Below are 25,160 nucleotides of genomic sequence, written 5' to 3' on the forward strand. Positions count from 1 at the left end.
AAATAGGACAAAATAACAGAAAAAGTCAATGTGCATAACTATTCACCCCCCCATAAAAGCAATAATTTGTAGAGACATCTTTTGCGGCTATCACAGCTCCAAGTTGCTTTGGATAAGTCTCTATGAGTCTTGCCACATCTCACCACTGGGATTTTTTTCCATTCCTCCTTGCAAAACTGCTCCAGCTCCTTCAAGGTGGATGGTTTGCGCTTGTGAACAGCAATCTTTAAGTCTGACCACAGATTTTCTATTGGATTGAGGTCTGGGCTTTGACTAGGCCATTCCAACACATTTACATGTTTCCCCTTAAACCACTCAAGTGTTGCTTTAGCAGTGTGTTTGGGGTCATTGTCCTGCTGGAAGGTGAACCTCCGTCCTAGCCTCAAATCACACACAGAATGGTACAGGTTTTGCTCAAGAATATCCCTGTATTTAGCACCATCCATCTTTCCCTCAACTCTGACCAGTCTCCCAGTCCAAACTATCATGTTTCACAGTGGGGATGGTGTTCTTTGGGTGATGTGATGTGTTGGGTTTGCACCAGACATAGCGTTTTCTTTGATGGCCAAAATGTTAAATTTTAGTCTCATCAGACCAGAGCACCTTCCTCCATACATTTTGAGAGTCTCCCACGTGCCCTTTCGCAAACTCAAAAGGTTCCATTTTGTTTTTTGCATAAATGGCTTTTTTTCTGGCCACTCCGCCATAAAGCCCAACTCTATGGAGCGTACGGCTTATTGTCGTCCTATGTACAGATACTCCAGTCTCTGCTATGGAACTCTGCAGCTCCTCCAGGGTTACCTTAGGTCTCTGTGCTCCTCTCTGATTAATGCCCTCCTTGCCCGGTCCCTGAGTTTTGGTGTGCGGCCGTCTCTTGGCAGGTTTGCTGTTGTGCCATGTTCTTTCCATTTGGTTATGATAGATGTGATGGTGCTCCTAGGGATCATCAAAGATTTGGATATTTTTTTATGACCTAACCCTGACTTGTACTTCTCAACAACATTGTCCCTTACTTGTTTGGAGAGTTCCTTGGTCTTCATGGCAGTGTTTGGTTAGTGGTGCCTCTCGCTTAGGTGTTGCAGCCTCTGGGGCCTTTCAAAAAGGTGTGTATATGTAATGACAGATCATGTGACCCTTAGATTGCACACAGGTGGACATCATTTCACTAATTATGTGACTTCTGAAGGTAATTGGTTGCACCAGAGCTTTTTGAGGGTAAAGACTTTCTGAAAAATAGTTTTATGTATATATTTTTCTAATTTTACTTCACCAACTTAGACTATTTTTTTCTGATCCACCACATATAATTCAGATAAAAAACAAAACAAAAAAAACATTGAACTAAAGGCTGTAATGTAACAAAATAGGTAAAAAGCTAAGGGGGATGAATACTTTTGCAAGGCACTGTATTTCCATTAAATTTGTTACTATTGTAATAAAGAAAAATGTGTCTGAATTTCGATTTGCAATGAAACAAACCACACATGTCTAGTTGTAAGTTCTGCACTTGAAGCACAGAAAGAAACCTGGTAATCTGCCAGTGAGCTTTTAACTTCCCGCATGAACTGACAACACAGAAATTCTTCTGCACTGAAATCCCAAGCAGTGTTGTCAGTCCTACCTAGTCATTTCTTAGGGCCAGTTCACACCAGATGCAGTTCCATGCAGTTCCATGTGCTTTTTTCCTGAACTAAAAATGCATGCACAGTGTTTTCCATGTATTCCAATGGCTTTAGTTCACACCATGCAGTCAGTTTCCAGTCAGTTTCCGTTGGTTTTTTCTGTTGGAAATTCCGACCATGTGTACGCGGCATAACAGGTTTTCTTCTAAGATTGCCCTGTATTTGGCTCCATCCATCTTCCCATCAACTCTGACCAGCTTCCCTGTCCTTGCTGCAGAAAAGCATCCCCACAACATGATGCTGCCACCACCATGTTTCACGGTGGGGATGGTGTGTTCAGGGTGATGTGCAGTGTTAGTCTTCCACCATACATAGTGCATTGCTTTTAGGCCAAAAAGTTCAATTTTGGCCTCATCTGACCAGACCACCTTCTTCCACATGTTTGCTGTGTCCCCCACATGGCTTCTCACAAACACAAACTGCAAACAAGACATTATGGCTTATGGCATTATGGCTTTCTTTCAAAAATGGCTTTCTTCTTGTCACTCTTCTATAAAAGCCAGATTTATGGAGAGCACGACTAATAGTTGTCCTGTGGACAGATTCTCCTCCCTGAGCTGTGGATCTCTGAAGCTCCTCCAGAGTTAACATGGGCCTCTTGGCTCTTCTCTGAAGGCTCTCCTTACCCGGCCAGTCAGTTTAGGTGGCGGCCATGTCTTTGTAGGTTTGCAGTTGTGCCCATACTCTTTCCATTTTTGGATTGAACAGAGCTCCGTGAGATGTTCAAAGCTTGGGATATTTTTTTTATAACCTAACCCTGCTGTAAACTTCTCCACAAAATTATCCCTGACCTGTCTGGTGTGTTCCTTGGCCTTCATGATGATGTTTGTTCACTAGGTTTCTCTAACAAACCCCCAAGGGCTTCACAGAACAGCTGTATTTATACTGAGATTAAATTATACACAGGTAGACTCTATTTACTAATTAGGTAACTTTTAAAGGCACTTGGTTCCACTAGATTTTAGTTAGGGGTATCAGAGTAAAGGGGGCTGAATACAAATGCACCCCACACTTTTCACATATTTATTTGTAAAACATTTTGCAAACCATTTATCTTCTTTACCTTCCACTTCACAATTATGAGCCACTTTGTGTTGGTTTATCACATAAAATCCCAATTAAATACATTTATGTTTTTGGTTGTAACATGACAACATGTGGAAAATTTCAAGGGGTGTGAATACTTTTTTTTAAGGCACTGTATATAGAAGGTGTGGAATAAGAAAATTTACAGCACAGCATACTTTCTTGGAAAGTGTGGAAGAATATGCGTCAAATGTAGAAATGATAACCCCCTTGGAGTTTTCAGGCAGAGAGTATAGTGTAGGTAAATTTCTTTGAAAGGCAGTGACTCCACTTTTATTGAATACAAAGCATTGGAAAAAGGGCACACATAGTCCTGGAGACAAATGTACCTACACTATACGCTCTGTCTGAAAAGTCCAAGGGGGTTATCATATCTGTATTTTATGCACATTCTTCCATGTTTAATTAGGATGTTGGCAACCCCATACACCCTCTCCCTAACACCATTCCTATACTTGTAAAGTGTGGACTAGGGGAAGTACAGCACAGAATATACACTCGTAAAGTGTGGACTAGGGGAAGTACAGCACATCATACACGCTTCTCGGCCTTTTGGCTAAGATCAAGTGTAGTATCTGTTCTTATCAGTTGCCAGAGGAGGCGCTATGCTACTCCCAAGTGTGGGGAGGGCAGATGCAAATACAATGGTGTCATTGCACCTGGAAGGGCGGTTTCGGTAGTGAAGGGTGTCTGGGTGCCCTTTGAGAAGTCAGCGGGGTCGAGTCTGAACAGTCCGGAAGGGTGCGGATGGGTGCTGCATCGGGTCTGGCCTTAGGACGGGTCTTTTTCTGGCCTTCTGGATGTTGTTGGTGTGGGTGCCGTTCCTGTCAGCGTCCGGTGGAGGAGCTGGCGTCGCCTTGCAAATGATGATGGCGGCCTGGAAGGGTTAGTACTGGTGGAGGCTGTTATTGCTGAGGGCAGCTCTCCCTGAGAAAAAATTGAAGGGCTCTGTATCTGGCAGTGACAGAGGGCTGCACTGATTCAGTCGGGGGGTCGGATTGGGAACTGAAAGCCTATGGTGTATGTGCCCCTGAAGTGGCAGTCCAGGGGTGCCGTATAATCACTGTGAGTGAGGGTCCCTTTGATTTATGGCACCACGGTCACTGCACCATATACACGCTTTTTTAGCACCTGCCTCCTGGACCAGAGGAATTTTTTATTCCTGGGCGGAGGGCCTGGCCTTTGTATTACACAATGCCCACTTTTCACTCTCCTCTCCACTTCCTTCATCCCCCACTTTATTTTATTTATTTCTTTGTGTGTCTCTTCTTGTATTTTTGTGTTTGCACACGGTTTGTTGCACTGTGTGACTGGTAGGATGTAGGTCCTCAGGCCTGCCCTGAAAGTCTTGGAAGGGGGTGGACATGGTCTCCTGGCTTAGTTTGCCCTCTCTCATGGGGTCTCCCTTCAGGGTAGCCCCACCTAGTACTTGTCTGGGTCTGTTTTGGCCGACACCCTCCAGAGAAAGGGGTCCGCCTGGTTTCAGCCAGATGGACCAAAGTGTAAGTACCCTTGTCCCCATCAGGAGCCTAACGCCCTGGGGGATTCAGGGCAAGGCCCTCTGATTTTAGAGGGCTTGTGTACACCCGTTGCACGTTTTTGTGTCACCTATGTGTGTGCACATTTTTTGGCACCGGGTGAGATTTTTCAGTGTGTTTCACACACCATGGGTTTAAAAAAAGAAAAAAAACAGCATACAAATGTGCAAGAGATAGTGTAAAATAAGGAACGTATAGCACAGTGTACAGACTGAGACCATGAAGAACAGTGAATGTGGGGGACTGGGGTAAGACAGAGATGTTACTTGTGTCTACAAGGTTTGACCATGAAAGATTGAAGGCAGTGAGTGAAGAGGAAACTGGTTACATGCCACAACATATCATTATCTGGAGATCATGGGGTCAGTGCTGGGACAAGGTCCTCTAGTAGACAAGGCAAAGAGACCAAAGTGCTCCCCTTCCCATGTGCTGTGATCTACTTCAGCAGCATTGGTTGCCATTTTTGTACCTCCCTCCTACTGAAGTGCTAAAGGCGGACATCTCTTCTGCCTACCCCTTGGCCCAGGCTTGAATGGGGCACTCTACATAGAATAAGACGTTCAGGCAGTTGTATGGTGTATTGTACGGGTTTGTTGGTCTTTGTTGCCAATACATTTTACAGTCAGGAATGGTCAGGTACTGTACCTGCATCTGGAGGGTCCATTGTTGCTTTTGTAGACGTTGGTGATGGTTTGCGTCTGGACATAATAACAACAATGATGATCACTATGATCACTATGATGGTGATGAGGACGATGGCGAGAATGATGATCAATGTAACATTATCAGAACTTGTCCCTATATTTCAGAGAAAGCAAAACTCAGTGATCACAGGCCACTGGACAATTCCTAGATGTATTTTAAAAGGAAATGGAAAGAGCACAAATCATAGGGAAAATACAAATCTCACAGCAACCAATCAGCAATAAACTCGGAAATCAGAAACACAATTAAAAACATAACGTGACATCCGGTTAACTTTTACAGGTCATTGCACTTTGCCCATTGTCATTGATTTTGAATTTTCAAGCTAATAAACTATGGTTATAATTTACAAAGCAATGGTATGGCTGTACCCTCATCCTTCATAGAGATTTTACATGGGACAACATCTAAGAGCCAGTAGTTTGAGAGTGGATATCATTGGGATGGGTCAATGCCACAGTTCAACCTTTAAACACACAAATAGTAGCCACCACATGTTTTAATGTAGTGTAAGATTGGGGTGATCAGACTCAAGCAGTGGGTGCATTTCCAATGAGTGTGCCAGTCCAAAACTGTATTTTTAAGAGCATGGTAGCCCACTTTTATTTAAAAGAACAGAAAAGTTCACGAAAGCCATCAGCAGCCCACGCAGTGGGTTCCACCATTACTGTAACTTGCACAATCCAAATTCTCCAGCCTCCTGGCTTACTCTCTTGCTACATGGCTGCTTCAGGCCTCAAGTGGAGGCCTTAGGCCTGCTCCTCAGACCAAAAGACTTCCTTAGCCCCCGTACACACGGTCGGAGATTCTGGCAACCAAATCTGTTGGATTAATTCCGACGGATTAATTCCGGAAGAGGTCCGGAAGTGATGTTGCATACACACGGTCGGACTCAGTTGTCGGAAAATCTGATTGTTCAGAACGTGGTTACGTTATTTAGTTACGGCGGGACTACGTTCAGGCTAGTAGCCAATAGCTTTGGTCTAGGAATTTGATCTGAGCATGCGTGGCACTTTGTCCGTCGGAGTAGGCTACACATGATCGGAGTATGTCCGATCGGAGCATTTTGTCAGAAAAGTTTACCGGCAAGTTGGAAAAGTTGGTCCGTCGGATATTACGACGGAAACAGTGTAAAATAAGGAACGTATAGCACAGTGTACAGACTGAGACCATGAAGAACAGTGAATGTGGGGGACTGGGGTAAGACAGAGATGTTACTTGTGTCTACAAGGTTTGACCATGAAAGATTGAAGGCAGTGAGTGAAGAGGAAACTGGTTACATGCCACAACATATCATTATCTGGAGATCATGGGGTCAGTGCTGGGACAAGGTCCTCTAGTAGACAAGGCAAAGAGACCAAAGTGCTCCCCTTCCCATGTGCTGTGATCTACTTCAGCAGCATTGGTTGCCATTTTTGTACCTCCCTCCTACTGAAGTGCTAAAGGCGGACATCTCTTCTGCCTACCCCTTGGCCCAGGCTTGAATGGGGCACTCTACATAGAATAAGACGTTCAGGCAGTTGTATGGTGTATTGTACGGGTTTGTTGGTCTTTGTTGCCAATACATTTTACAGTCAGGAATGGTCAGGTACTGTACCTGCATCTGGAGGGTCCATTGTTGCTTTTGTAGACGTTGGTGATGGTTTGCGTCTGGACATAATAACAACAATGATGATCACTATGATCACTATGATGGTGATGAGGACGATGGCGAGAATGATGATCAATGTAACATTATCAGAACTTGTCCCTATATTTCAGAGAAAGCAAAACTCAGTGATCACAGGCCACTGGACAATTCCTAGATGTATTTTAAAAGGAAATGGAAAGAGCACAAATCATAGGGAAAATACAAATCTCACAGCAACCAATCAGCAATAAACTCGGAAATCAGAAACACAATTAAAAACATAACGTGACATCCGGTTAACTTTTACAGGTCATTGCACTTTGCCCATTGTCATTGATTTTGAATTTTCAAGCTAATAAACTATGATTATAAACTATGGTTATAATTTACAAAGCAATGGTATGGCTGTACCCTCATCCTTCATAGAGATTTTACATGGGACAACATCTAAGAGCCAGTAGTTTGAGAGTGGATATCATTGGGATGGGTCAATGCCACAGTTCAACCTTTAAACACACAAATAGTAGCCACCACATGTTTTAATGTAGTGTAAGATTGGGGTGATCAGACTCAAGCAGTGGGTGCATTTCCAATGAGTGTGCCAGTCCAAAACTGTATTTTTAAGAGCATGGTAGCCCACTTTTATTTAAAAGAACAGAAAAGTTCACGAAAGCCATCAGCAGCCCACGCAGTGGGTTCCACCATTACTGTAACTTGCACAATCCAAATTCTCCAGCCTCCTGGCTTACTCTCTTGCTACATGGCTGCTTCAGGCCTCAAGTGGAGGCCTTAGGCCTGCTCCTCAGACCAAAAGACTTCCTTAGCCCCCGTACACACGGTCGGAGATTCTGGCAACCAAATCTGTTGGATTAATTCCGACGGATTAATTCCGGAAGAGGTCCGGAAGTGATGTTGCATACACACGGTCGGACTCAGTTGTCGGAAAATCTGATTGTTCAGAACGTGGTTACGTTATTTAGTTACGGCGGGACTACGTTCAGGCTAGTAGCCAATAGCTTTGGTCTAGGAATTTGATCTGAGCATGCGTGGCACTTTGTCCGTCGGAGTAGGCTACACATGATCGGAGTATGTCCGATCGGAGCATTTTGTCAGAAAAGTTTACCGGCAAGTTGGAAAAGTTGGTCCGTCGGATATTACGACGGAAACAGTCCGATGCAGACCACACACAGTCGGAATATCCGACAAAACGGTCCGATAGGAAACATTCCATCAGAATCTCCGACCGTGTGTACAAGGGCTTTGAGTCAAGCTCTCTCATAGCTTACTCACGAGCAGCACCTTGCTGCTTTGTAACAGACTAAAGCTTCGTACACACGCTTTGATTTTCGGATGACAGAACGTCCAATTTTTGTGGCATGCTGGTCTCATGTTGAAAGTGAAGAGGTTACTAACAATATGAGAATTTTCATTTGACAGAATACAACGTCAGAAGTGACGTAACATGTTGAATAGTTTTGTATGTACTCTTTCGTTTCTGAGCATGCGTAGTGTTGCTCTTACGATTTTTTTGTACGAAAACCATACTACTGAAATGAAAATCAGATGTTGAGTTCACATCCGACAAAAATGTTATAGTCTGCACATCCAGCTTTTGTCTGACGAAAAGGTGAAATCAGCTGTCGAAAGCACGGTACTAACGGTAAGATTTGCGGACAATCGGTCATCTTAACACAATTGACATCCGAAAATCAAAGCGTGTGTATGGGCCTTAAGTCTGCCTCCTGCAGACATGGGTGCTCTAGCTGCCCCATGAAGCCTCTCTAACTCCTGGAGAGTTTGGGAGTCCACCTGACTCCCCTGCGAAGACCGCCTGTCTGTTGTGTGGAGCACTAAGCCATAGTCGGGTCACAACTAATAGCCCAGCACACAGCTGTGCAATCAGCGTGCCTGATTCTGCAAAAATCTGGCACAAACCAGCAATCTTCTCAGTAGCACGGGGTCCCACTGCTACAGTAGATACACACTGCTCAAAGCATCTGCTATAGCAATTATGAATGCTAAGGAAATGGTACATCAGAATGTTACAAAGTTACATAGTAGGTGAGGTTGAAAAAAGACACAAGTCCATCAAGTCCAACCTATGTGGACTTGCTGCCACACACATCCAAGAATGTAACAGAGTTTGAAATATACCAGCTTTCTTCAAGGTGACAAGGATTCTTTAATTTCTGATTTAGAGCATTTAGAGATTTAGCTTGACAGTTTAAAATGTTATTTTACTGAAAAGAAAATCAGAAGAATTTATTTACAGAAAATGTACTAAAAAACAAAATAGAAACTGCATAATTAATGGGATTACAAGTGATCATACTTTGCAAAGTGTGCTTGATCTTTGGTTTAGTGCGTAATTTGTTTGCTAAGTAGTCCAAGCTGATAATAAAGTCAGTGACTCTCATGAATGACTTAAGTTCTTAAAGTGGTTGTAAAAGGTTATATTTAAAAAAAAATAAAAAAGCAATTTATACTTACCTTCTCTGTGCAACAATATTGCACAGAGTGGTACCTTACCTCTACTTTAGCAGTCCCTCGCAGGCACTGTTCTCTCCTCTTCTCCGAGTGCCCCCATAGCAAGCCATATGGTCTGAAAGCACCTGCGTGAGCGTGCTCCCCAGCCGTGTTGTGTGTGTCATGCAACCTCAGCTCCCTCCTCATAGGATCTGACTGACAGGAAAGACTGAGCCAATGGCTCCCCTTTCTCTCAGTATATAATGTGAGAGCAGAAAGAAAGTGGTGCTGCAGATGGGATAGCGCCGGATTGAGAGAAGACTTTTTTTGGGGAGAGATGGAAACAAGTAGTGGGAAACTTTTACCTTAAAGTGGTTATAAAGCTTCTTTTTTTAAATATTACAAATATTATACTTACCCGTTCTGTACAATGGTTTTGCACAGAGCAGCCCTGAGCCTTCTCTTCTGGAGTACCCCACCAGCGATCTTGGCTCCTTCTCTTTTCGGAGTGCCCCCATACCAATAAACTTGCTGTGGGGGCACTCATGCAGGCTTGCTCCAAAAACCAGGGCTGTGTATGTCCATAGACACACAGAGGATGGCTTAACCTCGCCCCCCTGCTGCTCCCTCCTCACAGGATTTAACTGACAGCAGCAGAAGACAATAGCTCAATGGTTCCCCCTGCTGCAGAGTCTCCTGTGAAAAGAGAGAGGGGAAAAGGGTTGCTGCAGATGGGCACAGTGTTGGATCAAGATCGGGCTCAAGTAAGTGTTTCTGAGGGGAGCAGCTTATGAAAGGTGAATGCATTAAGAGAATGCATTAAGATAAACAACCTTTTACCCTTACAATCACTTTAATGTGGGGAATGTATTAGGGTAAAAATTATGACTTTAGAACCACTTTAACATCCCTTCATAGTTTCAAAAGGGGGGGGGGGGAGATACTAAGCTGCATATGCAGTCATTTTTGTTGGGTCCCTAAAGACGACGTGTACAGATATAACACAATCAGTCAAAGGGTTTGACAAATGTGCTGAAAGGGGTTTTGAAACGTTTCATGCTGTTCCAGAGGACACTCGCCTAATGTAAACTTTTCTAACTATATTTATATTTTCAGATGACAAGTTTCCAAAATCCAACAACTGACCTAATATTAAACAGAATGAAATTATGATTTCATTATGATAGTATGAGGCTCCCGCTGCTGTGTCTCAGCTAACCAGGAGGGAGAGTCCCAAACAGCCAGGTCTCTCGTATATGTATCTGCACACCCAGATACATATAATTTTACACTAGCACTTTTTGACCTTTACCCTTTTATCCTTTACCTGCATACTCATCTGTTTCCCTTCCCCCTCCCTGCCCTTCCTTCCCCTTCCCCTTTTTCTTTTCTCCTTCCCTCTCTTTCTCCCCCCTTCCCCCCCCCCCCCCTCCATCTCCCCTCCTTTCTTGTATTCCCCCATTTGCGCAACACTAAAACCACTTAATCGATATTGCTCAGGGAGTAGGTGAAGCTCCCCTCAGTGTTTGCAGCATCCCTCTATTCCCCTTGTCAAGGTGGTTGGCGCAGAGGTACTTTATACACTAATTGTTTGCTACCCATAATCTCCTATTGCCCGGGGGCCCCATGAGTTGTCAGTCCACCCCTGGCACTGTCCAGTCCTTCACACATCTGAGGGCCTTCAAAAGTCCACCACTGGCACTGTCCAGTCCTTCACACATCTGAGGGCCTTCAAAAGGTATACAACTGGTGTGTGTGTGTGTGTGATGAGACACCTGATGGAGGGGGGAGGAGCTGCTGACTAGGTGAGCTCCATGAGGTCGGCATGCTGACACGCTGGTGTAGGAAGCTGATGCTGCTGCTGGTGCCTGTGCTGTGGCATAAAGAGATTATGGAGCCTATATATTAATATCTGCACAGAAGTTAAGCTACGTTATGGAGACTCTGAGCTGCGTATGAAATCTCCCTGGAAGGACTCACTCAGGGATTGCTAACACAGCAAATTTCCGAGATGCATAAGGGATATCCCTTTCATCCCCTCACCTGTGGCTAAATGGATGGAGTGCCTGGAGTGATCACTGTGAGGAGGAGGAGAGACTGTGGAACGCCGTTCTTTGGAGCCGTACGTCCGGTGGATTGGAGGACCCCGTGGAGTGCTGGTCCCTGCGCCGCCAGATCTAAGCTGAGAGAGGCTGGGGGAGGGAGTGGATCCGAGCGCCGGTCCGTGTCTAAGGCTTGAGAGACGGAGCCGACAGATGTGATCCTCCCTTCGGAAGCCTCGGAAGTGTCACAGAGGAGTCGGGCAGAGGACGGCAGAGATCGGGAGATCCCGGAAAGATTTCGGGGAACCTCGGGAGAGCTCGTGAACCTCCGGGGGGGTACGAAAAAGAACGGAGCTGGATGGTGAAAGGATGGTGAAAGGTGACAGGAGAAAGTAAAGCTGAACAAGCAAAATATGATGCTGACCACCACTCTATGGACACTGTTCAAGGTTAGTAAGGAAATAAAGTAAAAAAGTAAAAGGAGAAGCAATCTTGAACAAGGCGATACCGCTGAAAGCTCAGGGGGGGCGCTTTTCTCTTTGAAGCCTAAAAATCACAGTTAACAGCTTGTGAGCAGCCTATATATTTGTGAATATTGGGGACTAAACTGCACTCTATTTTTCATCTGCTATCGCTGGTCGCTGCTGAATAGTATATGGGAGGTTTCGAGTTGGAGCACAAACTGTGATGCAATTTTGCATAAAGTGATATCACTGAAGGCTCAGGGGGGGCTGAGTGACTGCATTTTTCTGGCATTTTTTTCATATCCCCTTGAAGATTGAAAATCGCTACCAATAATCTGTAAGCAACCTTTATATCTGCGATTATTGGCAACTTAATTGCATTTTTCTGGCATTTTTTGCATATCCCCATGAAGCTTGAAAATCGCTACCAATAATATGTAAGCAACCTTTATATCTGCGATTACTGGCAACTTAATTGCATTTCTCTGGCATTTTTTTCATATCCCCATGAAGATTGAAAATCGCTACCAATAATCTGTAAGCAACCTTTATATCTGCGATTATTGGCAACTTAATTGCATTTTTCTGGCATTTTTTGCATATCCCCATGAAGCTTGAAAATCGCTACCAATAATATGTAAGCAACCTTTATATCTGCGATTACTGGCAACTTAATTGCATTTCTCTGGCATTTTTTGCATATCCCCCATGAAGCTTGAAAATCGCTACCAATAATCTGTAAGCAACCTTTATATCTGCGATTACTGGCAAATTAATTGCATTTTTCTGGCATTTTTTGCATATCCCCATGAAGCTTGAAAATCGCTACCAATAATCTGTAAGCAACTTTTATATCTGCGATTACTGGCAACTTAATTGCATTTTTCTGGAATTTTTTGCATATCTCCATGAAGCTTGAAAATCGCTACCAATAATCTGTAAGCAACCTTTATATCTGCGATTACTGGCAAATTAATTGCATTTTTCTGGCATTTTTTGCATATCCCCCATGAAGCTTGAAAATCGCTACCAATAATCTGTAAGCAACTTTTATATCTGCGAATACTGGCAACTTAATTGCATTTTTCTGGCATTTTTTGCATATCTCCATGAAGCTTGAAAATCGCTACCAATAATCTGTAAGCAACCTTTATATCTGCGATTACTGGCAACTTAATTGCATTTTTCTGGCATTTTTTGCATATCCCCATGAAGCTAGAAAATCGCTACCAATAATCTGTAAGCAACCTTTATATCTGCGATTACTGGCAACTTAATCGCATCTTTTCTATGGTGTGTGTTTTTTTTTTTTTTTGCCATCTTAAGTAGATGCTTTTGAATAGTATATGAGAGGTTATATGAGAGGCTTTGATTTGGAGCATAAACAGTGATAAATGGGAATAGAGTAAAGGGGAGGAGGAGAAGAAAGGAAAAAAGAAAGGAAAATATATATGTATAAATAATGGCACCTAAAAAGGGTAATAAACCACTTTGCTCTGGAGGGAATAAAAAGGACAGCAAGGCCGCGTACACACGGGCGGATTGTCTGCCCAACTAAGTTCGTCAAACAATCCGACAAACAGTCCGCTCAAAATTTGCATGAACGGACTTGACCACACATGATGAGCAGACAGTCCGCTGAAAGCGTGCGCGATGACGTCTACAGCACGTACGACGGGACTAGAAAAACGACGTCCTATACACTGCAATGCAACCTTCGGCCGTGTAAATCCTTTCTGAGAATGCGCCATACTTAGTCCGTCCAACTTGCCTACACACGAGCGGACTGTCCGCTGAAACCAAGTTTGGACGGACAAAACCAAGTTTGAACGGGCTGTCTTACGGAAATTCCGTAAGACTTTGTTCGTCAAACTGTCCGCTGAAACAGTCCGCTGAAGCCCACACACGGGCGGATTGTCCGCTGAAACACTGTTCAGCGGACTAAGTTGGGCGAACAGTCCGCCCGTGTGTACGCGGCCCAAAGGTAAAAGCAATACAGAGGCTCAAGCCACACAAACCACTCATATTAAGGAATTTTTCCAACAATTACAGCCTCAAATATCGATGCAAACATCACATATAACACATTCATCACAGTTATCTCAGGAGGTAATAAACTCTGTGGAATCATCTTTAGTATCTGGTATATCAGGAGAAGAAATGGTAGATCATCCTAGAAACAGTTCCCCCATAGATATCCTGGAAATGGAAATAGATGACAAAAAGGAGAAGGAGAAGGAAGAATGGGATATTAAAGCTTATATAACCTCCTTACCCACAAGGGTAGATATGGATCAGAGGATGGAGAAAGCGTATAAAACAGAAATCCAAGAGATAAAAACAATTGCGTTGGAAACGCATGGTAAAATAGAAGGTATGAATATAAGAATGGAAAGTTTGGAGAAGGAGCTAAAGCAGGTGAAGGAAAAAATGCAAGAGCAAGAAAGGGATTTAAAGCAAGCAGTAAGCAAGAAAACAGAAGTAGAAGGAATAATATAAGAATAAGAGGCTTAAAGGAAAACGTGACTTCAGAAATGCTCCTGGAAGTCATTCAAAAGATCTTTAGTAATATATTGCAGGACTTATCAAAAGCAGAAATATTAATTGATAGAGTGCACCGGGCTATGGCACAAAGGAAAGGGGATGTCAATATGCCTAGAGATGTGATATGTAAACTTCACTATCCTCAAACTAAGGAGAAGATCATGGCGGCAGTACGGAAAAATAATCATACAGTATGAAGGATCAAATTTGCTTTTTTTTCAGGACTTCTCTAAATTAACATTGGATAAAAGAAGGGCTCTGAAACCATTATTGGAGCAGTTAAGGATTAAAAATAAGCAATATAGATGGAAATTTCCCTTTCAGCTACAGGTTCAGCATGAAGGACAGACTGTAATATTTAGAGAAATGGCTGATTTAGAGGACTTTCAGAAGAAATTGCAGCTTCCAGAAGTGAAAATACTAGACTGGCCTAAGGATTTTATTAGAAGGAGATAGGAGGGAAATGGGGGCTGAGGTGGAGGGGAGGGGGAGTGGATTGGGGGGGGGGGGTTGGATATAGGTGGGTAAAGGGTGGAAGGGGTGGTGAGGATAGGTGTTGGGAGGGAGGGGATGTAGGGTGGTATAATGGTAATGGGTAAAAGGAAGTAAGTTGAAAAGGCAAGAAAAAGTCACTAAATTGTATGGATGTATTATATTTGGCATGTCACAGGCCTTAATAGTAATAATGAATTTGTTAACAAGATTATTAAATATACACATTGGGGTTGGTTATGTTAATTTTGGGTTAATAAAACACTATTGATATGGGAGGTTAATATATAGTTTGGATATGTTAGATATGTAGTGGTATATCTAACCTTAATTAAACACTTAGTAATGGGTGTGCCCCCCCCCCTTTTTTTTTTTTCTCTCCCCCTCTTCACTACTCTCCACCATATCCCTCTCTCTCCCCTGGTTTATTTTCCTGTGGTCTCCTCATTATAGTTGGAAGGGGAAAAAATAGCTCAAAGCTTGATGGTAAGATGGAAGATGTATAAATAAATAATAAGGCAAATAGATGTACATAGAAAAGGAGAATAATTCGAATAGGAATGGAAATATAGCATGTAACGGCCGAATGGTAGTAAAGTTAGATCAGCAGTATCAGATACCCCCTCAATGGGGACCTTACCTAGGGTAAGATAGACTAGTATAGTCAATGATTAGGGGATAAGAGGTGTCAAAGGGGTGGATTGGAGTATATGTGGGTGTAAATTTTAGGGTGAATGAGTGGTAATGGATTGGGTAGGATAAGGAAGTAGATTGGAAGGTATTAAGTGATATTTGTGTTAGTATAGTAAGTGTTTGCGTGTTCTTATTATTATATTATTTTTTATTTATTGTTTTTTTTCTTTATGGGAAATGTAAGGTTTTGCTCCTTTAATGTAAGAGGTCTAAACTCCCCCTCTAAAATAAATCAAATATTGAATCTTATGAATAAACAGAAAATTGATATAGTGCTATTTCAAGAAACACATTTTAGATCAGATCACATACCTAAAATAAATAATAGAAATTATAGTGTGTGGATACATGATACATTTCCTTACTCTAAATCAAAAGGTGTATCGATTGCGTTTCATAGGGATATACCAGTCCAAATAATACAAAAATATGAAGGTAAGGATGGGAGGTTATTAATAATAAAACTTAAGCTGTATGGAAAAATATTTACAATAATAAATTTGTACCTTCCAAATTATGGGCAAATAGAGACTGGAATAAAAGCCCTATCAGACGCAATGGAGAAAGCTGAGGGAATAGTAATTGTGGGAGGCGACTTTAACTTCCTGATGGATATAAAAAGGGACACTACAAATATTAATATGCAAAAAAAAAAGAATAACATTAAAATAAAGGAATTTAAAAATGTCTTGAGAAAATACCAGCTAACTGATATATGGAGGGCCCAACATCAAATGGAGAAAAATTATACATACTATTCAAATATTCACAACTCATACCACAGATTAGATTATTTTTTTGTAAATAGGGAAGGTTTAATAATGAAGCCAATATCAGAGATAGGGGGATTTCTATGGTCAGATCACGCCCCAATATATCTAGAGTTTGCAGTAATTGCGACAAAGAAAAGGAGTGGGATATGGAGATTGAATGATAATCTAATCAAAGATAATAAATTTGAGGTAGAGATACAACAAACTGTAAAATAATTTTTAATAACTCATGAAGGAGATGAAACATCATTCCCAATTCAATGGGAAACATTAAAATGTGTATTGAGGGGAATATTCATCAAGCATGGAGCAAGAAGAAAAAAAGAAAAAATATTGAAACAATCTCAAGTGGAAACCGAGATTAGAGAATTAGAGGAGATACACAAGAAGAGTATGAAACCATTTGATAGAATAAGATTAAAGGAAAAACAAATGGAAATGCAATCAATGCTTGATGAAGAGTCCCTACAGATAAGAGACAAAAATAGAACACAGTGGTATAAGTTCGGAAATAAATCAGGGAAAGTGTTGGCCCGAACATTAAAAAAGCAGCAACCCTTAAGTTACATAGAAAAAATTGTAAAACCAAATGGGGAAATGACATATGACCCAGTGGAAATATCTGAAACTTTTCATACTGACTACTCCAAGTTATATAATATAAAAGAAAATCAGGAATATAAGGAGAAAGGGAATAAGGGTGAGGCGATACGAAACTATATACGGGAAACAGCGGTACCCATGTTCTCAATAGAAAAAATTGAGTATCTGGAGCGTGAAATCTCAATAGAAGAAATAGAGCATGCAATCGCAGAACTTGCACTGGGAAAGAGTCCAGGCCCGGATGGGTATACCGCTAGATTCTATAAGACATTTAAGAGTTTAATCACGCCTATTCTTAAGAAAACATATAACTCTATCTCTCAAATACAGCCATTTGCAGTACAGAGCACAGAGGCCCATATCGTATTAATATTAAAGCCTGAAAAGGATCAATCAATTTGTAAAAACTATAGACCTATATCTTTGACAAACATAGATATAAGAATATACTCTAAGATAATAGCGAGACGAATAACAGAGATTATATCAGATCATATAAATTTGGACCAAACGGGTTTTATGAAGGGTAGAGAAACAAGGGATAACATTATCAAGACATGTACACTGATGGAATACGCTCAGAGAAATGCCATCCCTGCCTGCCTTCTGGCTATAGATGCCGAGAAGGCTTTTGATAGGGTGGGATGGCAATTCTTGGAGGAAGTATTGAGGCAAATAGGAATGGGACCTAAAATGCTAGATAGGATCACTGCATTATATAAAAATTCAAGAGCAAAAGTTAGGACAAATGGGATGTTGTCAGATTATATAAAGATATCAAATGGGGTGTCCCCTATCCCCACTTCTGTACGTTATGATAATGGAACATCTTAGGCCGCGTACACACGCGGGGACTGCTCACTGAAACTTTGTTCGTCAAACAGTTGCCGCAACAGTCCGCTCAAAATTTGCATGAGCGGACTTGCCCACACACGAGCGGACTGTTTCAGCGAACTGTTTGCCAAACAGTTCGCTCAACTTTTGAAATGAACGGACTCGCCCACGTAAGGCGGAGGCAAGTCCGCCCATTTCGAGCGCGTGTGAAGGTAGGCGGGGCCCGCGAAGGAGACGTCGCGGGCTCCGGTGCCTGGAATGGACTTAAAGGGGAACCCCAACGCCGAAAAAAATCGGCGTGGGGGTCCCCCCAAAGTCCACAACAGACCCTTGTCCGAGCACGCTACCCGGCCGGCCAGGAAAGGGGGGCGAGCGAGCGCGCCCCCCCTCCTGAGCCGTACCAGGCCGCGTGCCCTCAACATGGGGGGTGCCTTGGGGAAGGGGGGGCCGCGCGGCCCCCCCACCCCAAAGCACCTTGTCCCCATGTTGATGAGGACAAGGGCCTCTTCCCGACAACCCTGGCCGTTGGTTGTCGGGGTCTGCGGGCGGGGGGCTTATCGGAATCCGGAAGCCCCCTTTAAGAAGGGGGCCCCCGGATACCGGCCCCCCACCCTATGTGAATGAGTATGGGGTACAATGTACCCCTACCCATTCACCTGTAAAATAAAAGTACCCAAAAAAAAAACACAACACACGAGAAAAAATATTTTATTGCACAGCTCCGGGGGTCTTCCGTCTTCGGGGGTCTTCTCGCCGGACTCCTCCGCTATCTTCGTGTAGCTCTTTTACTAGCGGAGGAGTCCGGCTTTCTTCCTCCCCGCCGCCGGCCTCTTCTCCCGACTTCGGGGGTCTTGTCCCCCTCTTCGGTTCTTCTGCCGGGCCACCGCGCCTTCTTATAGCTCTTTTGCAGGCGGTGGCCCGGTCTTCTGTCGCCGCTGTCGCCGTCGCCGCCTTCCGTTCTTCTTCTTCTTCTTGTTCTTCTTCTTCTTCTCCAGGAGATGTTGACACGACGCTCTCTCCGGCCGGAATGCCAGAGCCGCCCTGCGCTGCCACTTATATAGTGCCAATGGGGCGGTGTCACATGGTATATGTCACATGGGTTGGTCACATGGGTTGATGTCACATGGTGACCCCGCCCCCTTACGATGTCATAGTCCCCATGTGACATCAACCCATGTGACCAACCCATGTGACATATACCATGTGACACCGCCCCATTGGCACTATATAAGTGGCAGCGCAGGGCGGCTCTGGCATTCCGGCCGGAGAGAGCGTCGTGTCAACATCTCCTGGAGAAGAAGAAGAAGAACAAGAAGAACAAGAAGAACGGAAGGCGGCGACGGCGACAGCGGCGACAGAAGACCGGGCCACCGCCTGCAAAAGAGCTATAAGAAGGCGTGGTGGCCCGGCAGAAGAACGGAAGGCGGCGGCGACAGAAGACCGGGCCACCGCCTGCAAAAGAGCTACAAGAAGGCGCGGTGGCCCGGCAGAAGAACCGAAGAGGGGGACAAGACCCCCGAAGTCGGGAGAAGAGGCCGGCGGCGGGGAGGAAGAAAGCCGGACTCCTCCGCTAGTAAAAGAGCTACACGAAGATAGCGGAGGAGTCCGGCGAGAAGACCCCCGAAGACGGAAGACCCCCGGAGCTGTGCAATAAAATATTTTTTCTCGTGTGTTGTGTTTTTTTTTTGGGTACTTTTATTTTACAGGTGAATGGGTAGGGGTACATTGTACCCCATACTCATTCACATAGGGTGGGGGGCCGGTATCCGGGGGCCCCCTTCTTAAAGGGGGCTCCCGGATTCCGATAAGCCCCCTGCCCGCAGACCCCGACAACCAACGGCCAGGGTTGTCGGGAAGAGGCCCTTGTCCTCATCAACATGGGGACAAGGTGCTTTGGGGTGGGGGGGCCGCGCGGCCCCCCCTTCCCCAAGGCACCCCCCATGTTGAGGGCACGCGGCCTGGTACGGCTCAGGAGGGGGGGCGCGCTCGCTCGCCCCCCTTTCCTGGCCGGCCGGGTAGCGTGCTCGGACAAGGGTCTGGTGTGGACTTGGGGGGGACCCCCACGCCGATTTTTTTCGGCGTTGGGGTTCCCCTTTAAGTCCATTCCAGGCGGCGGAGCCCGCGACGTCTCCGTCGCGGGCCCCGCCTACCTTCACACGCGCTCGAAATGAGCAGACTTTCCTCCGAGCGGGAACAGTTTGCCCATTTCGAAAGTAGCCTACACACGGGCGGACTGTTCGCTCAAACCAAGTTTCAACGGACAGTTTTTCGGAATTTCCGAAAGACTTTGTCCGTCAAACTGTCCGCTGAAACTGTCCGCTGAAAGCCCACACACGAGCGGACTGTCCGCTGAAACACTGTTCAGCGTACAAAGTTGGGCGAACAGTCCGCCCGTGTGTACGCGGCCTTATGGAAGCTATAAGGGGAAATACGGATATCAAAGGGATAGAGGTTAAAGGTAAAGAATATAAGACGGCTGCATATGCAGATGATCTTTTATTATATATAACTAACCCTATAATTACAATACCAAATGTAATAAAAGAACTGGAAAGATTTGGGCAATTGAGCAACTTTAAAGTTAATTATGATAAATCTGAAGTAATGAACATCTCATTGGAAGAAGGAATGCAAAAGATAATACTAAATTATTTCCCATTTAAATGGAAACAAGACGCGATTAAGTATCTTGGAATATATATTCCAAGTGACTTAAAACTTCTACAGGACATGAACTATAATAAAGCAATTTATAAGGTAAAAAAACTTTTAGGAAAATATGATAAAATAACTTATTCCTGGTTAGGGATAATAAATATTCTAAAGATGGTGATACTACCAATTATGCTATATATTTTTCAAACTGTCCCTATTATACCATCAGGAAAGATTATGAAGGATTTAAGAGAAGCTGCAGAAAGTTTTATATGGTCGCATAAGGTTCCTAGAATAGGAAGAGAAGTATTAATAAGAACAATAAAAAATGGAGGACTGGCAATGCCTGACTTCTCCAAATACCTCCAAGCAGCGTCAATAATGAGAATTATAGATTGGCAGCATAATGCAAAAAATAAACAATGGGTAAAGTTAGAAGAAGATATAATAGGGGCTAGAATAAAACATCAACCATGGATAACATCTAATTTAAGACCAGAAGAAAAGGAGTTACCCATTTTTGTAAAAACAACATTAAAAATTTGGGATGATATAATAAAAAAAGGAAATCTCTCCTCAATGAGTGGCCCTATGACCCCATTATTTGCCAACCCCGAATTTAGACCAGCACTAAAAAGCAAAACATTTCTTAAATGGAATATGGAGGAGCATGAGCGAATAATACAAATCCTGATAGATGGGAGAATGCCAACGTTTCAGGAAATGGGACATGAATATAATAATGGCTGCAATACTCTCAGTTGAAAGCATATATAGATCCATTAATGATAAGTATTAATAGACAATTAACTGTATTCAAGCAAATAGTATTAAATAAGGATAAAGCGAATAGAAAACTTTCTAAGATATACAATCTATTACTCCCCTATGGTGATATTAAAAAAATAGCAGCAGTGAAAAAATGGGAGGAGGAAATAGGGAATGTGTTGACAGAGAAGGAATGGGAAGGGATATATGGAAGAATACATAAGCTATCGGTAGCAATCAAGGACCAAGAAAAAAACTATAAAGTTGCAATAAGATGGTATAGAAGCCCAGTAGTAATGAATAGAATAAATAAAAGGAACCCTGAAACCTGTTGGAGCTGCAAATTAGAAAAGGGTACTTTAGAACACATATGGTATAGCTGTTACAAGTTAAGAGATTTTTGGGGTAAGATAACAGAAATGTATCAGCGAGTGACAGGTACTAGGATAAACATAGATATAATGATAGTACTATTCTCTCTCACACCTAAATCATTAACACAGAAAGAGAGTTTTTGCACTGTATGACTACAGCTGCAAAAGTTGTAATAGCGCGAAAATGGAAAAAGGAAAATGCTCCATTAATAATAGAGTGGAAATGTGAAATGAGTGAAACACACTATATGGAGAAGCAAATAAGAGAAGAAGCATATGTGGAGAATCCGATTTCAAAGCATTGGAAAAAGTGGGAGGAGTTTTGCACCTCAGGGAACCTTAAGGAATATTTGTAAGTGAGGAAGTGAGGAGCGATGGGGTAGGTGGGAGGGATGAGGGCTGATTTGTATATGTATATGTGTGTGTGTGTGTGTGTGTGTGTATGTATGTGTATATATATATATATATATATATATATATATATATATATATATATATATATATATAAAAATTTATTTTATTTTTTTTGGGTTTTGAGAAATATGTAATACTTGATGGATGTTAGGTATGTTGATGGATGTTTTGTATGTTTTATAATTATAAAGAAATAATAAAGAAAGATTTGAAACAAAAGGTATACAACTCTTCAATACAGTTTAATCTTGATGCTTACCTTCTATCTGGATATATAACTCTTCACTTCTTTTGATGACACTGTTGGTCGGAGTTCTTACTTCACAGGAATAATTCCCAGAATCCTTTGGCTGAGCAGACTGGACTTCATATTGATGAGATGAACTAAATTTATGAACCTCTAGTCCATCTCTGTAGAAAGCAAACTGCAGTTCTGTCCCCTGTCTCATTGGACTGAGACTTGTGTCACATATCAGGGTCATGTTGTCACCTTCTGTCTTTGGATATAGCATGGTGGTAATATTTGGCTTTGAGAACAGGTCTAGAATTGAGAAAATCATTATATTTAAGAACCTTAACTGAAATAGAAAGCATATAAACTACAAGACATACTGTATGTAGGGACCCTGCCCTATGCAGAAGTGTCCCTAGCTAAATTTAACGTTTTGTGACTGGGCAATAACCAGCTTTTATTTACATTATCAGTCTTCCCTACGTCTGGTGGCTTGATTGCTTCCACCTATAGCTGGGAGGAGGATCCAGCAAGCAGTGTTGGAAGGTTTCCCATGTGGTTATGAATTTTTATCTGACCCCACCAAAGACTGAGCAGCTGACTTAGTGGTAAGGCTTGGGGAAAATTAAAGTGGGCTGGTCTGGATGAAGTCCAGGGCCAAATTTTTGTCCCAGTCCAGCCCTGTTTGGGAGCATTTTTACAGAACTATCTCTCCCCTGGGACTTCTCCCTGGGAGGAGGCCTATGTGAAGAACTGCTGCTTGGGCCTGGCCTCAGCATTAACCATGTGCTGAGGGCCCTGGAAACTAAAACAGAGCAGGGGTGGATACCTGATGGGAAGTGGGCTGAAGAGAGGACCTTCTTACCGGAGAGTGTTGCAGAGGAACAGGGTATAAGCTGCTGTCTGGACATTATAAGAAAGTCTATTTGCCCAATGGCTGCTTATAGAGGGACAGAGGCCAGTGAGGAAACACTGTGGGGTTTACTTACTAAAGCTGGAGAGTGTAAAATCAGGTTCACTTGTGCACAGAATGGGTTCAGCATTAGATGGTAAAAAGAAAGACTGGGGCTTAAAGCGGAGGTCCGGACTTTTATTTTTTTTTTAAAGTCAGCAACTACAAACACTGTAGCTGCTGACTTTTAATAAGGGCACTTACCTGTCCAGCGAGCCCGTGATGTCGATCCATCTATCCTCACTGCCCATTTCCTACTGCACATGCGCGAGTCGCATGGAGGTTTGTAAATGGCCCTGTTGTTTTCTGAGACACACACATGTCCCAGAAGACAATGGGGCAGCTCGCCGAAGAGGAGGAAGTAAAGGAACAGCGCCGTGGAATAGGAAGAGACAGATTAGGAAGACTGCCTAGCAACAGGCATTTCTGGTAAGTAAAAAAAAAAGTTTTTTTTCATTTTTTTTATATCTTTTTTGGAGAAAGTTAATGTCATTTCTTATTTTAGGGTGGACCTCAATTTTAATTTGTGGCTACCGAGATGTCTGTCTGTTTCTGAGTGAGTAACAAATAGTGACCACAGGAGGAACGAGCTGCTCCCAATGGGGTAAGCCCTGCACAAACGTACAGATTACCTGATAGCATTTTCCTGACATTAGTTCACTTTACATCTGAAAGAATAAAAGTTTTAAGTACTTATTTCACAGGAATAATTCCCAGAATCCACCAGCTCAATGGAATGGACTCCATAATGATTGGATTGAAACTCTTAAGATTCCACCCAGTAAGCAAACTGCAGTTCTGTCCTCAGCCTGAGTGGACATAGACTTGAAGGACATATCGGAGTCATGTGAACAAATTCTCCTAATAAATATTGGTCATTTTTGTTTTTTTGGAGAAGCTAGAAACATTGTACAAGGTTGTATAAGTTGTATGCCAGTAAAAAAAATAACCTGGTGTAGTTACTGTAGTTGTTTAAGATACAGTGGAACCTTGGATTACAAGCATAATCCGTTCCAGGAGAATGCTTGTAATCCAAAGCACTCGCATATCAAAGCGAGTTTCTCCATAGAAATCAATGGAAACAAAGATAATTTGTTCCACGTTGACTTCTATTGCATGCAATACCGCATGTGGCCAGAGGTGGGGGGCCTCGGAGAGACTCGGAAATTCTCGGAGACCGCTCAGAAAGGCACAGAAACACTCGGAACCCTCTGAAAGGCTTGCAAACACTTGGGAACTGAGTATTTCCAAGTGTTTCAGAGTATTTCCGAATGGCTCTGAGTGTCACAGGTGCCCCTGCACCTCTGGCCAAATGTGGTACTGCAAACTGCAGAGCTTTGAATCCTGCTCATTTTGCGAGACACTCCCAAACCGAGTCAGGATTTAAAAAAAATAATTGCTCGTATTGCAAAACGCTTGTTAACCGCATTACTCGCAATCCGAGGTTCCACTGTACATGATAACGAGCTTATAGAGAGAAGAGAAGAGCTACTGTGAAGTGTCCATAGATACAGAATAAGAACAGATACTGACATTTACAGATAGTATGTAGACAGATTACAGATTTGCAGATACTGAAATTTACATCCAGTATACAGAAGTCAGGAAGTGACGCTTTGTAATGTTTAGAAACAGAAAAAGAGAATTATGTGTATAACAAAAGACTTATGAGCATAGAAAGACCATGTTGTGAATTATGTTTCACCTGGTGACTATGCAGGAAATAGATCTATATCAGATCTCTCTAAGCCCCTGTACACACGGTCGGAGATTTCGACAACCAAATCCGTCGGATCTTGTCCGTCGGATTTTGCCAGTCGGATCTTGTCCGAAACTGTTGCATACACACCGTCTGACTAAGTTGTCGAAAAATCTGATCATTCAGAACGTGATGACGTAATTTCATTACAATGGGACTACGTTCAGGCTAGTAGCCAATAGCTTTGATGTAGGAATTTGATCTGAGCATGCGTGGCACTTGGTCCGATCAAAATTATCTACACATGATCGGAGTATGTCCGACCGGCCCAGTTGGTCAGAAAATATTTCCAACAAGTTGGAAAATTGGGTCCGACGGATATTCCGACTGAATCAGTACGATGCATACCACACACAGTCGGATTATCCGACAACACGGTCCGATAGGACACATTCCGATGGATTCTCCAACCATGTGTACAAGGGCTTAGGCCCCTTTCATAAGACAAACCCGC

General features: G+C 43.0%; 1 protein-coding gene and 1 pseudogene across 1 annotated transcript in view; one reads left to right on the forward strand and one right to left on the reverse strand.

Moving 5' to 3' along the window:
* Nucleotides 1–25,160, reverse strand: part of LOC143973436 (uncharacterized) — an 86,482-nt gene that overhangs the window by 14,590 nt on the left and 46,732 nt on the right. Inside the window, exons 7-8 of the mRNA XM_077474417.1 lie at nt 22,023–22,304; nt 6,609–6,761 (exon numbers count right to left, since the gene is read on the reverse strand). Of these exons, the coding sequence (XP_077330543.1) occupies nt 6,609–6,761; nt 22,023–22,304 (435 nt within the window). The remainder of the gene's footprint in view (nt 1–6,608; nt 6,762–22,022; nt 22,305–25,160) is intronic.
* On the forward strand, nt 3,305–3,414 carry LOC143973451 (U2 spliceosomal RNA; annotated as a pseudogene).

The sequence above is a fragment of the Lithobates pipiens genome, unplaced genomic scaffold (assembly GCF_037356315.1).
Source record: "Lithobates pipiens isolate NorthernLeopardFrog02 unplaced genomic scaffold, aLitPip1_a1.2 Scaffold_82, whole genome shotgun sequence".
Classification (NCBI taxonomy): Eukaryota; Metazoa; Chordata; class Amphibia; order Anura; family Ranidae; genus Lithobates; species Lithobates pipiens.